Raw genomic sequence first — 16,765 nt, 5'->3', positions numbered from 1 at the left:
GATGTTTTTAGCAGTCTACATTTATAAAATATAAATTAATATATATATGTATATATATATATATATATATATATATATATATATATATATATATATATATATATATATATATTTATGTTAAGTAAAATATTAATTTTAAAATTAAAAAAATTCATAATAATAGAATTCATTAGACTAATAATAACAATAATAGTAACTATATTAGTCAACAGATATAAAAATTTGGAAGCAAATGCGAATTGATACAGCACTTTGACTTTTGAAGGAAGCTTATTAATGGAATGGGCAAAAAGAAAAGCCTCACAAAAGCTCGTCGCGTAGTAAAAGCTCCAAGCGCTGCGTGAGTGTGAGGGTGTGAGTGGCGTTGTGTGTGTGCGTGTATGTGTTGGTGTGATGCTTTTGTCCATGGGGCGCGCGCAAACTTTTCGCATCTTGCACCGACAAATGTGAAGTTGTTTGGCAATTTTTTGGTCCATTCATCTGGCAGCCAGTGCTGGGCAATCAGTACAACAAATACCGTTAGATGGCACAGACGCCGCTGCGACGGTCGCGCATTGAACAGATCCTGACAACAAGCCAGACGACGTGGACGTGGAAGCCGCTTCATTTGGCGCCACATTAAAGTGCTACGACCGGAGTCCTCTCGCTGTCTCTCACTCACGCTGTTTGTGCATATTTGTGTGTGAGTGCGTATTGCTCTATTAGTGTGTGCGTGTGTAGTTGATTGTGTGATTTCGCGCGCTTTTGTGTCGCCTGTTTTTACTGTTTATCTTGGCCACTGCCTTAGCTCCGGCTCAAACAAAGGCAGCTGCTAGGACAAAAGGACCGTCCAGAGTTCGAGCTGCGTGCTATTTGCGGGCATATTGATCAACTGTTCGCAATTAAATTCAATTGCTGCTTAAATTAGGCGTTTTATGGCCGCCAGACAACAAAACTTCATTACGATTTAAACCAACTAACGGCACGGGATAAGTGCTAGTGTGAACCCAGGATCAGTTAACAGCTAACAGCTTACAGCTACCAGAAACCACCTCCATATGGATGGACCACATAAATCAATTATGGAGTCACCTAAAGCTTGCCAGCTGCCAGCTGACAGCCCAGATAAATGGCGGGTTTTCAGGCTAAACGCATCACCTAATTCAAAGAGCCTTTTACTTATTTTATCTCTTGTATCTTTTATCTTATTGCGTGACAAAAAGGTGTAAAGTGTATTGCTATAATTTTTATTGAACGTTGACGACGGAAATTTTAATACGATGTCAAAAATCCCACGCACAGTTGTATATACCTTAAGATATAATGTTTGGTAGAAAATTGAAGGTCTTTTTGCTACATTATGTTGCATATATATGTATACAAATTTGTGTGTATTTTGTTTTTACACTTCATAGAAATAATTTACTGAAATGCTTCTCAGAATTTCGCAATTTCGAGTGAGTTCAAAATGTTATTACATTTAAATATCAGCGTGAATATGTTTCCTAGCTGCATAAATAAATATAAAAACTGCTTTAGCAGTAGCTTAGCTAATATTAAGTTATCGGAAATAATACACTACATACAAAACTTTTACAGGGTATTTCGGAAACGAACAGCCAATTTGCAATCCATTTTTACGTGTTCATTTCACGCACATCAATCTCTCTCCAAATCCACTTCATGGCTTTCAGGTTCAGTTTAAGGCTCGAGTCAACGAAACTAAATAATGCTGAGTTTCTTTTTTTCTTTACTATTTTCCTTGGCTCAATTTGATGCATAAAGTAAAACTTTTTTTATGCGCATTTTAACACATTGGCCTCAGCAAATTTTCCCCCACGAATTTAACATATTTTGATAAAAGCGAAACGTGGGAACTGCTTAAAGCATTTAACGTTACTTTTATGACGAACCATTTGCATATTATGAATAAGCCATTACGTTTCAATGAAATCTTACGCTGTTTTTTATGATTCACCATAAAAAATAGGGGACGACCTAAAAGAGACTGACAACGAAATTGTTTAGCGGTTGTTAATATATTTGATTTAGGTATATTATCATAATTTGATTTGCATTCGACCTTGAATTATCTGGTTTATATATTTATTAAATTCATGAATGATTTTAAACTTAACAATATTTTTCTGCTAAAACATCCTTGACTTTAGTTATATATGCAATATAAATTTTATTACCTTTTCTACACACAATGTGCATTTGCTTTATATTATTTAAAGTATACAATTTCAGATATAAAGTTTTGCTCTTTTGGGACAATAGTTTACAGTTATTTTAGTGCTGTGCATTAGTGAAAGTAAGTTAAAGTGGGATTAAAAGCTCGTCGGGACTTACAATTATGCCTGACATGAGTTTGCGAATCAGACACTAATCCTAACTGGCAGTTGGAAAGGTCGACAATCCCTGGTGTATACAAGGGATTAGCATGCGTTAAAATATGGGCATTTAATAGATGCAGCAAAGTGTTAAAAGTGTTTCGGTCTCAACTGGATTGGGCTCAATTTTGGGGCCAAGGTGGAAGGTGCGCTCTGTGGGCATTTTGCTAACTCAGATTAATTATGTTTAAATATTTAGCCTGACAACTGAAAGATTTATTATGCTCATCGCACATATATGCTCCAATGATTAATGGCTTAAGAACTATATGCGCATTTGTAACTGGCTTATGAAAGCTTCAGTTAATAGAAATTTATGTAACGTATAAAATATAATCATAACTGTCGTTGATTTGGCTTACGAGTCGCACCACAAAGCGTTTCGGGAACTTGAATTAAAATTAATTATTTTTATTGTATTTTATTTTTTAATTTATGTTTGGGATTTTTGTTAATACTTTATTCTATAAGCTAATACAGATTGGAAAATATTATTACAATTTTCATGAGTAGAGATTCAACTCTAGGCTAACAATTCAAACATAACTTTTCAGACTGTTTAACGAAAGGAAAAATATTATTTTTAGTTCTGTGCAATTTTCATTTGATGGTAGCTTCTAGCTTTTTGGTTTTGTGGCCATTTGCTCTGCTCGCCTGTCCGACATTTTGCTTAATCCGTTACCATAACGACGTAGCGACGCGCCTGAAAGTATGCTACAAAATTAGATAACTTGCGAGAACAAAATTCATTAGAAACACACTTACGTAGATATATTCAGAATTGACTGTTGGTCACACATATATATGACGTTCTATAATGTGGAATATTCTAGAATCAAAAGTTGAAGCCGATTTAAATGATTTTGGACATTAAATATGATGCTTGCTTGATAAGAATAGCAATACAAATAACTTTCCAACTGGGAAGAACTGCAACTATAGTTTATTTTATAATATTTTTTAGTGTAACACATTTACAGGATGCTTATAGGTCGAAACGAATGACTTTGCATGACTTTAGATCGGCAATTTTTAGACTATTTTTCATATTAAATACGATTTTGTTCTCGTTCCAATCAGGCCTCACAATTGGCGTTCAAATAAAACTATGCTGAAATATCATATTTCAGTTGAATAAATCAGGAGTGAAAATCATGAAAAATCATTTCGACCATGGAATCGATTTGGGAAAATAAATATTTTTTACTTAACTGACTGCAGTGAAGTTCATAGTTAACCTGAATTATATACCTTTTGTGCTTCGTAATTAAAAACTAGCAATGAGGTTTAAGCTTTTTATATGCTCGTCCCTTTCCAGGTTTCCTCCTTGTTTAATTTCCATATGCAAATAATTTGTTTTCATTTTGCACATTACAGAAAAGTACAACAAATTTCTATATATATATTTATTTTAATATACATGATAAGACTACTTTCTATATGCTTAAACTTTTCAGCAAAGTTAGCAACAATTTTAAGTTGTGTCTATGGCAAGCTTCATAGAAATATAGAAAGTTTTGCTTTGTGAGATGTTAAACTAAGCATGCAAAGGCTTAGCTTCGTTCTGTCTATGTGTCATTATAATATTAAAGTTGCTAAAAATGTATATACTATAATATTTGAATAATATTCAGCTATCTGTATACTTAAAGTAAACAATTTCTTGAATATGCTGAATGAGGCTTTTGATAAACACACTCACATAGATTAATTTTGAAATATTTAAAGCGATTTATTAATACAGAGACTATTAGCACCGCATTATTTAACATACAGTATAGAGCTTATACATATATATATATATATATATATATATATATATATATATATATATATATATATATATATATATATATATATATATATATATATATACGTACTCGTCTCTGTATATATTTATACATTTGTTCTTGTGCCTCTGAGCTATTGCTGCCGTATGCGCGACTGACTTGACTTACAATTAGGGGCAATCGCAAGGAATCACAGCTTTTGACGAAAGGGGGGTAAAACGTGCGTCTTTAAATTGATGCATTGTTTGTTTACATATTTTTTCTTCATATTTTATTTTTCTTTTTTTTTTGAAAACGCCTTTACCGTAACCGGGTGCCAAGTCCTGCGCATCGAGTTCCGGGCCAACCACGCAAATTCAGCGGCAAATGGAAAACTTTGCACCATAGAAATAATTTAGACAATGGGCCACTCGTGCGCAAATGCCATGCCCAACCCAATGGTTGTGGCGATACGGAAAAGCTTGTTGTAGTGGATGGGACATGGCTACAGCCACTCATACTCACACACACACACAGATGAACACATTCACTGCGTATGCACAAACACGCACACTTGGCAGAGAATCCAAGCTGAAATAGAGGCGACAATTTTAATGTATTCTTTTTTTTCCTTTTTTGGTGCATTATTTGGGCGTTCTATGGAGTATCTAAGTGGAGGTACAGCCACTGGACACTGATAGCATCTCCTTTATTCTCTGTCATACACACAGGCAGACACTCATAAACAGCGTGTTCTCGTGTTTGATTGGAGTGCTGTTGGACGTTGTTCAACACACGCTGACACTTGTCTTCAAGCACGCACACCTTCACCGCAACCAGGTTGGAGCCGAAAAACAAAACCGAGCGCGTTTCGCACGGCGAGCAGTCGACCATGCCCCTGCCTAACTGGCCTCGGGGACTCCTTTGCCTCCTTGCCAATATAAGTGCCGCAGATTGCACACACACACACACACCCACACACACTGATGGGTATCATCATCATCGTGCGCACGGCCCCAAGCATGGCTCTCATACTCCGTCACAGCTGTCCATATTCCCATTTATGATATTTTCGTGCACGTATGCTAAAAGTTTTGGCTCATATTTTCAGTTTTCTTTGAAGTCTTGTTTTGCATATTCGTTAAACTTTAACTATTGCTTGCCCAATCATTTGAATTGGGGTTACTTATCTATCAAATAGTCCAGGTGCCACTCAATCAATATGTTATCAATCCTTTTGTTTAGCATAAACAACTTTTACTCTACTCTAAACTAAACTTTGATTGAACTATTGAAAATGATTTTAGCAATATTTCATATCAGTTTACGTACGAGGCGATGTTTGAATATGTTCTGAACTTTTATTGATATGGGGATGTAAAATATTTTTTGATTTACCTTTTTATAAATTTCTACAACTTTACTCTCATGTGCAGCAACTATAGTTTAGAATTTGAAAAGTGGTTCCTTATTAAATTAAATTTTAAATTTGGTTTATTATCTAATTAACTCCTCGCCTGAGCGCTCCCTAAGTATAGAAGTACTGACTGGACTCTAAAGCCCATTTATATTCGCCCTTCTTCACCTCTCGTGCTAATCTCTTACTCGGTCCAATATGTCTGCAAGTTGGTTTCATAATTTCATTAACTTTTGGTTTGTCTGTGCAGTTCATGTTGGCAAATTAGCTGTGGCTTTGTTTTCTGTTTCGATGTTGGTTGCTTAGTTTAGTTAGTTAGGGGTTCAGTTTAAACCAAATTCCGTGTTAGAAACTCAATCGATATACTGACTAAGAACTTTTTATTATTTTGCACTTGTTCAGAACTTTGCAGTACTTTAAATAAAACTATCAGAGTTGACTTTGCTTTGCAAATTAATATCTCTTTATTTTTTAATTTGTTGAACTTTTAACAACCAATCTCTCGAAACTTTTGACAGGTAGTTAAATACAGTACATAAAATATTTGCCAAACCAATCGAAAATTTTTTATTGCTTTTACTTTTATTTGTATTTGAAAAATGACAAGCAAGCTGACAAGTGCCCCGCACATAGCTCAAAGCTTGAACTTTTATTAGAATTCTCTGTAAGAATATATGTATGTATGTGAAGATGTTTATATGTGTGGGTGTTTGTGTGTGTGTAGATCAAAGTTGAGCGGTAAGATTTGCCTTTTTGAGTCTGTAATTGAGTTTCTGTGGAAACGTGCGAATTTTATAAATTAAAGCTGCATTTTGCTTCTCACAAAGTGCGCTCGGCTAGCTCACTGAATTTATTTAAGATAAAGTTCTTAAGTTTTGTTTGGGAGCATGGGTGTGCGTGCACCCGCCCAAGTGATAATAAATCGCTTTAAGCAGCAGCAATTAATGCTTATGGCAAAACTTTTGTTCATCATTAATAACGAAAATACAAAAACTTTCAAATTAATAAGAGGATTAAACGATTACACTTTATTAAGGCATGCTTAGTTAATCTCAACAATTAATTGCACTTTGAAGACAAATAGCAAAAGTACTCGCAACTTGCAATTAATAAAAACTAGTAAAGCATAAAATATATATATTCCTTAATAGAATTCTAAATGTAAATATTAGTCCGCTGTGAAATATATAAAACCGAAATTTATTTGCTTAAAGCTTAAATTGAAATTTATAACGAAAAAAAGGGTCAAGCTAAGAGATGGCAACTAAGGCTTTACCCTGTAAATAGCATATGACGTATACATTGTATAAATATAGCAGACCTGCCGCATACTTTTTGCAGCAACTGTGCTGTAATGTGCTACCAAAATATGCAAATATAAAAATGCAGTCTTGCCTTAACTCTTATAATATATTCCGACTAAATTTTAGTATAGCAGTACCTGTATATATATCTATATTATATTATATATTATATTATATCTATATCTTAAAAGCTTAAAGCTTTTTCCTTAGCAGTTATGATGCATCTTAATAGTTGAAAAATTCTTTCTTCCAACTGCTACTGCAACATGCCACTAAACTTCACCCCTTTGAGAAGTCATCCTAAATTCTGCAATATAGTCCACAAATACTAATTAAACTCAAGCTCATAAAGTCAAAGGGTATTCGTACAGGTAATTCCAGAGAATTTATAGATTTTGGTTTTAGCAAATTGCCAGTCTCATGTGAGGTGAAAGTTTGCGGCACGTCTGGATGCCACGTAGGCAGCATGTAATCGGAATGTGGTTCTATTACAAATGCATGGCATGGCATGGCTCGTACTCATTTAACTTGCCACGGCTCGAGGCAAGCAAACAATGCGAGCTCAAATGGAGCACAGCAAAGTGAATGTACAACATATACCATATGCAGCTCACAAAACTTGGCCAAAATGCAATTCGTAAATTGCTTCGTACGTTGGGCCCCATCGACTGAGGACTTGAGGTGAAGGCATAGTCGCACTCATTCACACACACAATCAGCAGGAACCAAAGCTACTTACACTAATTACACAAAATGAACGCAATTTATTTGATGCTGAGCGTTTACTTCAGCTGCTATCTGCGTTCTCCAGATGCTGCTGCGGGTCGTGGCACCTGCTGCGGCTGCTGCTGCACGCTGAAAGTGCGAACAATTTCGTTAATATTAAATGGGTACATGCACAATTATATGCATAATTACACAACAAGGTCGTAGGCAGTGTGGCACAGTGTGTGTGTTGGTTTCATAATTAAAACGCGGCTGACGCGGCGTATACGTAACGTGACTTTTGCAAATTTTCTTGTGCCCCGTGTATGTTGTGATTTGATGTGTTGTAATTGAACTCACACACAGCCACTTACAAACAGCCACTTACACACACACACTCAGAGCTTTGTATGTGCCTGTTACATTATATAAATTGCAATGTGGTTTGCTTTTCTACTTGACAGCTCATAAACCTCAACATAAGCAGATCACGAGCTCAACCAATTCGAAGACTTCTGCTTGGGCCACGACCAGATTGACCGGAAGTTGCATTATAAGCACACGCCAAGTGGAACAAAGCAGCGCAACAAGATGGCGGGCGGCGGCAGGACAGCCGGAAAATACGGTTATTCAGACAACAATTATTACAGTAGTAAGTGGCTTACGCATTTACAAACAAATACACACACAGACACAGCTATAAACAGTTAGAGGCGACCGCACATAATATTTGACAACTTCATTAGTTTGCCACTGTCCATATGGCACAGTGGTACAAACTGCCTGGAAAGGTGTATTAGTTATAAAACATATTTTTTAAATAGATATAAATATTTTTAAATCAACAAATAAATGATTATATTTTGGTTTATTTTTATAAAAACATGCCTCATTTTATTTTTGTTTTGATTAATGATTTTTGAGAGATGTTCAAGCAAAAATATTTTCTTAAATAAAAAACTTTTTATATAAGTTTTTAATTTTTTTTGTGCATTTTTCTAAGTAACTACTTGACTTTAGGGACCCTTACCATCGATTGTAATCAAGATAATCTACCATTCTCACATTATTTTTTTGATTTTTATGTTATTTACGCTGTTTGCTTCTTGTTGTTCTTGATGTTCAATTCATACCATTGCTGCGTAGCGCGTTTGATGGAGGCTTACGTATAGGGCCATTGTCCTACTCATTGAGAGCATCAGCAACAACATTTGGTGGCTTTGGTGGATCAGCCGGCGGCGACGTTTTGACGTCTGAGTCCTCATCCTGGCGGCTGTTGCTGCTGTTGTTGTAGCTGATGAACTGCCGCTGTGTGGCATCCTATACAGTAATCACTGCACGATAGCGTGTTTTTATGTATTCCTTCTTTTTCATTTTTTTTATATTTTATTTTTATTTTTGGCCACTTTCCCTGACGCGTTTTTATTACATTTCTGTTTTGTTGCGTTTCGCATTCATGTAAACAAGTGTGCTTCAGTGCGAGTGTAATATATATATATATACATATATACATATATACATATATACATACATACATACATTTATATATATATATATATACATATATATATATATTTATATATATATATATGTGTGTGTGTGTGTATACTGAGAATGTGTATTTGGGGCTTATGTAGGTTTTATGCTACCTTGTGAACTGCATATCATTTACTGTTGGTCCCACATATAATTTCGATTGCAGAATAAGTCTAGTCTAACAGGGAAAGAAAGCAAAGCTCCAGAGATAAATATTACATAGGCATTCTCTATGAATGAGCGTAAAGAAGCCATGCCAGCATACGACTTTTTGCTGTGTTTGCATAAAGTTTTGTTTTCCCAGCCCCAAACAAGGCCTAACCACGCCCACTCGCCATCTTAAGTAGGTTTATGCCCTTATGAACGCCTCCGGCTCACCCGCTGGCAGCACTTACGTACGTAAGACAGTTTTTGTGTGACGCCTGGGCTTGGTGCTGCTTTTGTGCTCTTATGTATAACTTTATCATAGTTTTTGATTGCCACAAATTGTGCGTGAATTATGTATTGTGATCCAGATAAATGCAATAAATATATACGTATATATTATGCTGTTAGAATGTGCCGAAAATCCGCACACAAAGACCACCTGTCACGGCAGCTGCTGTGTGCGTGGGTGTGGCAAGAAGGACAAACTTGTTAAAGTGAGCTTCATGTCCGCAGTGTTGGTAAACAGCATAAAATGGGCATAAAACAAGTTCGGGATTTGTCGATATAATTGAAAATAAATAACAATTTTATTGGGATTGGCGTGTTAATGGCTTTGGCTGCATATGCTTCATTATTATTGCCATTGTTTAGCCAACAAATTCGCTTGATTTTATTCATTTATTTACTTACAAACTCAATTCAATACAAAGTGGATTTCTTTCGGATTAAATTCTTTAAAAGTGTGCAACACGTTTTTAAAATGAATATTTCATAAAGCGCTGTGACAAGAGAAATTTGAGAGCTTTCGGTTGTGCAAACAGAATTTTGAGCAAGCTCAAGTGTTTCAATATACATTTATTACATATATTTATTCGTATCTTTTAGAAAAATATATTTATAAATTATAAAAGTGCAACTGAGTGATGAAAATTTCGTCAATTTGGAATTTCTTTTATATTACTTTTCTAAATATTGACTAGACGGAAACTGATTAATTGTGGGATAGACCACTTGGCCCCACGATATAGCATTAACAAATATTAAAATGAATGAACTGATGGTTGGTATAATGCCAGCAACCGCCTAAAAAAGTGGATAATTCGAAAGTAGTACAGAGTTAGGTGAGATCAATCTAGTGTAAGCTTACCAAATATTTTGTTTTGATATTGGCGTATCCACACACAATGGCATTTGGGGGCGTGCTGACCGGCAAATGAAAGGATGTGCTGATAGCCAGAGCAGCCGGAAGAGTCAGCATCAAGGGATGTACTTTAATTGTAACGGCCTGTGGCATAGACAATTGAAATAGCAGGATCTCAAAATATCTTGGGTTACTTACCATCTCACTGAATACAGGTATCAGTATGTTGCAAATGGCCACATTCGCAGTGACGCACGTGCAGATAAGGCTAACTACAATAGTAAAAGCCACACAGGCCATTAATGGCATGCCGGTAATGAAGGACAATGAGTCGCCCAGCATTTTGGCCATTCCACTAACCTTACTGCCCTCAGCAAGTGCAAAGCCACCACCTAAATCAAAACAATTGTCATTATATATATATAAAAAAAAGTTAGATATAACTCGACCAAGCAAAAAACAGAGGCCCCAAGGGGTATTTCTCTGAAGATACGCCCAGGAGAGACAAGCATCCATGGCGCGCCCAGTGAAAGGAGGAGCTGTTAGGAAATATATTTATAAGTTACTTCAGATACATTAATTCATATGGAAGTTTGCAACTTACTTTGGCAGCAGTACCTGAAGAACGCGTACTGTGTGGGTAGGGCAAACAACAGAAGAACTGATAGACATATTGGAGTGGCACCACCGATATGCCTGATTGGATGAGGTAGTTGATTGTAATATATGGATGGCAAAAGAGTTGAATGCAACAAATTTCGATGTTCTAGCTAGTAAATCTATTATTCATCTTTTGCGCTTAACTTTTTAACTTTTTAAATGTACCAAGATTCGAGACTATGATTTTTAGCTATATATCATGATTTAGTTGTTCAGATTCTACGAAAGATATATTGCCGATATGGCCAATGACTTTGTCAAACGGACAGACGGGCATTCGACCCCAACTAATATACGCTTTTAGCTTTGTAGACTTACTTAGCATTGAGCAGATCAGACCAGCCTTTCATGAAGCCCGGGCTTTGGAAGAACAGTAACAGAATCATGCATATAAAAACAACGCCCACTTGTATTTCATGGCAAGTCCAGCGACCTAATTCGCGGTATCGTTCCTGGAGCAACTCCTTCAATACAGCCTTATTCATGGAACCACGCTTAATTTGCTGACCCACCATACTGTTCGGCCGCCACAAGCCCATATGTGTTATTTGCATAGTAAAATACAGAATTATCACATTTAAAATTGAGGCGAACGGCAAAGAATACATCATGAAACTGGAAAAGTCGACCTTTTCCTTGATATGGGGAAAGCGTCTGTAAAAAGCCAAGAATAGGGAACAAAGATTCAAAATCAAGTCTTAAGTATTGCTTACGTGTCATATAAGCCCTTAAAGGTCAGATTTGTGCCGGTACCAATCAACGTACCAATGCCTCCAATTGTGGAAGCATACGCGACACCGATATAGAATCCAATCGCTATCATTGAGGGATGCGGCGGACTAACCAAGAGTAATAGGAATTATGATATATATATATATATATATCTATAAATACAAATATATATGTATGTTGATTACTTACTCGCCCTCTTCTACGTACTCCTCCTCTTGTGTCATAAACACATCAAATATATTTTGCTATATCAATCGTAAGGTTCGAACTACAGTGATTGCGGCTATAGGATTAGACGAAATATGACTTACAGCTGCCATTTCACTGAGAATAGCCTTGACAATGGGACACATCATGGCCGTAGAAGCTGAATTCGATATCCACATCGATATAAAACAGGTGACCATGAGCAGACCGAAAAATAAGCTGCGTAAAATGAATAAATATGCTGTTAGATATGGAATGATTACGAGTCTTATTCGTGGTATAGCCCGTTCTGAGGCAATAGCAACTGTTACCGTCGAGGGCCGCAACCCACTAAGAGAATAGTGCCCAGCGCAATGCGATGGTGGAGATTGCTATATTCAATGGCTAGTGCTATAAAGATCCCACTTAAGAACATTACTAAATTTTCTGAAAAGTACAAACGGCATACAGTATTTGAGTCCTATGAAGATCTATTATGTAATTTCCATTTGGCATACGCTGATCTGTTAATACGTACCAATATACCAAATAGAGGCAGAAATACTATCGGAAGCATCGACGTTAAATAAAGTGGTATACATTCAGTTATCCAAAAGATTGCCATATTCACTAGCAGGTACAAGCACTTATACTCCTTCATGATAGGGCTAGTTGAATATGAAGTTCTTAAGACTGACCAGAATGCCGTCTACTTACTGAAGCAGTGTGAACATATCCATGAACAAGGATTGGCAAAGTTACCAAGGGCACAATAACAGATAGCTTGCCTCTCCAATGAAATTTACAAGATGATTTAACACTCTGACATGGCGAGATTTTCGTTTCGCTGGGTGCAAAACAAATGCGTAATAAATAATTGCAGACATTTCATTTTACTCTAATACATACTCAGCCATAATAATTTTTCCTTCTTTTTAATGTTTAATTTTTACAAAAATCTTTTTTATAAAAGTTGCTTAAACCCACAATAGTCAATTTATAACAAATGTTTTCGATATGTCAACTTTGAAGTAATATGAAATTCAGTCAAAACCGAGCTAAACTTGCTTTAATAGTCTACGGGTCACATCCGCAAGCTGTTTATTAGGCCACATCTTGAACCTGCAAATTGTCATGCCATTCGATATGCTAAACTATAATTATGCCCGCGTATTGAAAGGCCGCGAGCTCTCGCATATTTGATGTCACAGTCAACGTCGCTTTGATGTTAAATAATTGACAATTTCCTTTCACACTTCCCAGACAAGATGTATGAAAGGTAAATTGAAATTAAAGCTTCACAGACATTAAAGCTAAAGTCAAGATGTCGGCTGGTTTGAGGGTTTTGAATGGAATGCTGAAGTGGCAGCAAAGTAATCCACGTTGAGCCGCCCTCTACACAGCTTGTGTCCCTATCTACATATGTATATGAAAATGTATATATGTGTGTTAGCATCTCCTTTTTGCCACAAAGCTTCAATCAGAGCGAATCACGCTGAGCATTTCTGCAAATTCTTTAATGCTGGCCACAAAGCCCCCAAGGAGTCCTTCTGTTCTCTCCAAAAAAAAAAACGTTATTGTTCTGACAGATATCAGAAACATTCATAATAATAATAATAATAATAATACAACTACAAATAGCTTTATTGGCAGAAAACAATAAGGAGAACTTAATACGAAAGGCCTTGCTACATGCCCCAATAGAATAAGCCAAAATTTAGACCCAGCTCGTTGCCTCATTCTCGCTTCTCTCTCTTCTCGCCCTCTCGTAAATCTCAACAATTCATGCTTTGCTCGCTTGCGGTATTTGGATGCCAGTTCTCATTTAGTTTTCAATTTTGCTTCTTTTTTTGGGTTTGCTTACGGCATTTGCATTTCTTTTTTATTTTGTCTATGTCACAATTTTACATTTTGACAGCTAAAACTTTTTTGCCCGGACATTCTATAAATTATTTGGCCTGGTCTGTGGGCATTTGTGTGTAAGTTGAGCAAACTGTTTGTTTTTGCTATTTCTGTTTTTTTGGATCACACAAGAAATTGGTTTTAATACTTTTCATAAACTAAAAACTAACCGAGTGTGACCGAACAAACCTCTCGATACAATACAATACATATATGTATATATAAATATATATTTTTTTCCCTCTCTTTAGGCTTCAGCAGAGCATATTCATTTTAATTTAAAATTCATATTTGTTTTAATTAGGCTTTCACTTGAATTGCCTTTAAGAACGAACTCTGCGCAACATTTTAATTCAATCTTTCTGCAATTGCGTAATTTTGAAAAGACTTTGTCAGATGTTTATTACGATTTAAGTTATGCTATATATTTAGCAAAATATATACCAATATCTACGGATGTCAATAATTTTAGTCTCTTATTATTTGAATTCATATTCAACTTTAGCTTTTATCAGCAGGCAAGCTACGTACCACAAACAAAAAGCATTGCCTATATCTAGGGGCAGGTGGTAGAGATGCCATTAGCCTGGTTAAAGGACAATCGCACATTAGCTATGCCATTTGAATTCAATTTATTAGGCCACATTGTCATCAGATCGTTAAAAGCCGACTTGAGTTCAACTTAGCGAAGTAATTTGAGGCATCTAATTAACAGATCCAACGCAACGCAACGGTTGCTTGGCCAACAAAAATCAAGATTTTAATTTGCCCTAATATTCTGTTGCAAGAGGTGTAAGAGATGGGGCGCCGAGGGAGGTTCAAGCTTCATCGATTATGTGTTAAATTACGCAGAGAGCAAACATCTTGGCTAAATGGAGCGCATAAAAAAGGCCGCCATTTACCAAAAAGACGACGCCATAGAAAATATCGACGCTTATATGTTTATATTGCACGATGTTTATTAAGCTAATAACATTGAATATAAGTTAGGCAAATTCCATCAAAAGTTGCGAGGGAAAAAAGTTTGTCCTGAATATTGAAAATAAATCAAGTTTAGGAAAAGTTGGAAAAGCTTGAAATTTATTGAATTAAATGTAAAGGAAAATTTGATATTTTTTCTGCTAGTAAATATATAAAATTTCATTTCAACGATTTAGTGTAAAAATTTGGTATATTTTTCGATCTAAATTGTGGCTTGTAAATATTTATTAAGTTAAAGTAAAAATGAAAATTTCTTGGAAAAACAATAACGGAATATTTATATCAATATATAATATATATAGAGGATATATGTCTAAGGAAAATCAAATCAAATTTCAGATATATATCAAATGACACAATAATAATTTCAGGGAATATTTATAATAATATGTATATTTGATTGTAAATATGTATAAATTATTCATGTCTTTGTTTTTTGTTTTCGTGCTGTTTCTACTGTTGATAAAGGCATTAATAATCCATGCACAAATCGTAAAAGTTTGATACATCTCTGGCAATAAAAGCGAAATTGCGAATCCAAATTTAATTTAATTTTTTATGTCCTTTGTTTTTGATTTATCTCAGTTATTTATTTGCAACATGCGTACATCTATGCTTGGCCATCATTTATTTTTATAAGAATGCATTTGTCACAGGATATACGTATATACATATAACGTTTTTCTGTTTGATGTCGCTGCTGAATATGCATGAGAGCTAACAAGCCGAAATGTCTATTGACATAAAAAGCCCCAAAGCTCTGCGCCTCCACCCACCACACAGACAGCCAATAACAACAACAACAAGAATAACAACATCAAATGTTGGCCAATTTGTCAATGCCGTCCTGAAATCTTAATCTCTCTATCTCTTTTGTCTTTAATCTGTGCAGGTCACTCGTACAAGAGCATCAACGACGAAATCATATTGGTCAGCATTATAATGGGCATTACGATAATCGTTCTGATCACGATTGCCCTGTGCTACATTGCGTATGAGAAATGTCACAAGAAGCGTGAATATTTCATCAACGCCTAACGGGCACACACCGCAAAACAAACGAAAAACATATAAAACTAAAACCGAAAAATGAAAAAGGAAACGACACACAAAGGGGTAAATGGCAAGGTCAAATGTCAACAGGACAGCCGTGGCAGCAACTGCTGCTGCAACTGCAACAATGTTGACGTTGACGCTTAAGTTGGTAAACGCGAGCGATAGAGGCGAAGGCGATGCGGGTTCATTTTCAAGCCAGTAGCCGGCAGAATTAAAGCACACACTTACACGCCCACACCCAAACACACACTCACACACACACACTCACGTTCGGGCTAACACTAGTGAAATTTTGTGAAATATTTTCCCATCTGTATACATGTGTACTGTGTGCAGCGTTTGGTGTATTCATTCGATTTTTTTTATTTCAAATGTTGCCAAATTTGGCTTAAATTTATATAGCTTATTTTAGTTTGCAGTTCGCACAGTGGTGCAAAAATCTTTTCAAAATTGTAATCTAAATTAATAAATTTTGTTTTTAAACATTTTTTTAATAGGAAAACTAAAAATGTGAAATACCAAATTTATTTAATTTTATTTTTATTTTATTAAATTTGTTTATATGTTTTACTTGAACTTTAATATATATTTATATTTTTATTTTACTTATTTCTTTATTTATTATTTTTTTTTTTAATTTTGCTCTAGTATATTAAATATCAAAATATGGCAAGCCATCAATATTTATAAACAGCCCAAACACTTTAGAATCTGTCAAACATGATTAGATGAATACAAGAGTTGAGGACCAAGTTATATTCGAATTTGTAGCTGGGTCTCTCTCTCAATAGTTTTGTAAGTCAAGTCTCAAATAATTTTAAAAATACAGACACAGTTTAGTTGAGGTTTCGGTT

At 35.4% G+C, this 16,765-nt stretch overlaps 2 protein-coding genes across 4 annotated transcripts; one reads left to right on the top strand and one right to left on the bottom strand.

Annotated features, from left to right (window-relative positions):
• Positions 1–531: 531 nt before the first annotated feature.
• LOC111602074 lies at positions 532–16,181 on the top strand. Of its 2 annotated transcripts, none has more exons than XM_023318999.2 (3): positions 532–682; positions 8,035–8,222; positions 15,748–16,181. In XM_023318999.2, the coding sequence occupies exons 2-3, from the start codon at positions 8,162–8,164 to the stop codon at positions 15,891–15,893; spliced, it is 207 nt and encodes a 68-aa protein (XP_023174767.1). In that variant the 5' UTR covers positions 532–682; positions 8,035–8,161; the 3' UTR covers positions 15,894–16,181. The 2 variants fall into 2 exon arrangements, with proteins under 2 accessions (XP_023174767.1, XP_023174768.1); XM_023319000.2 differs by having other exon boundaries at positions 532–686.
• Positions 10,163–12,991, bottom strand: LOC111602073 (protein I'm not dead yet 2-like). Of its 2 annotated transcripts, XM_023318997.2 has the most exons (13): positions 12,882–12,991; positions 12,690–12,819; positions 12,511–12,627; positions 12,305–12,453; positions 12,098–12,212; positions 11,976–12,031; positions 11,768–11,893; positions 11,373–11,708; positions 10,999–11,090; positions 10,844–10,933; positions 10,593–10,786; positions 10,401–10,538; positions 10,163–10,336 (listed from the first exon to the last, which is right to left on the bottom strand). In XM_023318997.2, exons 1-13 carry the CDS (start codon positions 12,887–12,889, stop codon positions 10,211–10,213), a joined length of 1,677 nt encoding a protein of 558 aa, XP_023174765.1. In that variant the 5' UTR covers positions 12,890–12,991; the 3' UTR covers positions 10,163–10,210. The 2 variants fall into 2 exon arrangements, with proteins under 2 accessions (XP_023174765.1, XP_023174766.1); XM_023318998.2 differs by lacking the exon at positions 12,882–12,991 and having other exon boundaries at positions 10,164–10,336; positions 12,305–12,419; positions 12,690–12,769.
• Positions 16,182–16,765: the final 584 nt, after the last annotated feature.

Source organism: Drosophila hydei, unplaced genomic scaffold (assembly GCF_003285905.1).
Source record: "Drosophila hydei strain 15085-1641.00,03,60 unplaced genomic scaffold, DhydRS2 tig00000063-arrow-pilon, whole genome shotgun sequence".
In the NCBI taxonomy this organism is placed as follows: Eukaryota; Metazoa; Arthropoda; class Insecta; order Diptera; family Drosophilidae; genus Drosophila; species Drosophila hydei.
The sequence above is the reverse complement of the archived record's forward strand: the minus strand, read 5'-3'. Positions and strand labels throughout refer to the sequence as shown.

Coding starts and splice junctions, on each gene's coding strand:
- LOC111602074 (XM_023318999.2), top strand. CDS start 8,162: ATGGCGGGCGGCGGCAGGACAGCCGGAAAATACGGTTATTCAGACAAC. Junction 8,223..15,747: donor AGACAACAATTATTACAGTA/GTAAGTGGCTTA, acceptor TAATCTGTGCAG/GTCACTCGTACAAGAGCATC.
- LOC111602073 (XM_023318997.2), bottom strand. Junction 12,628..12,689: donor GATATGTTCACACTGCTTCA/GTAAGTAGACGG, acceptor CCTATCATGAAG/GAGTATAAGTGCTTGTACCT. Junction 11,894..11,975: donor GAGTACGTAGAAGAGGGCGA/GTAAGTAATCAA, acceptor ACTCTTGGTTAG/TCCGCCGCATCCCTCAATGA.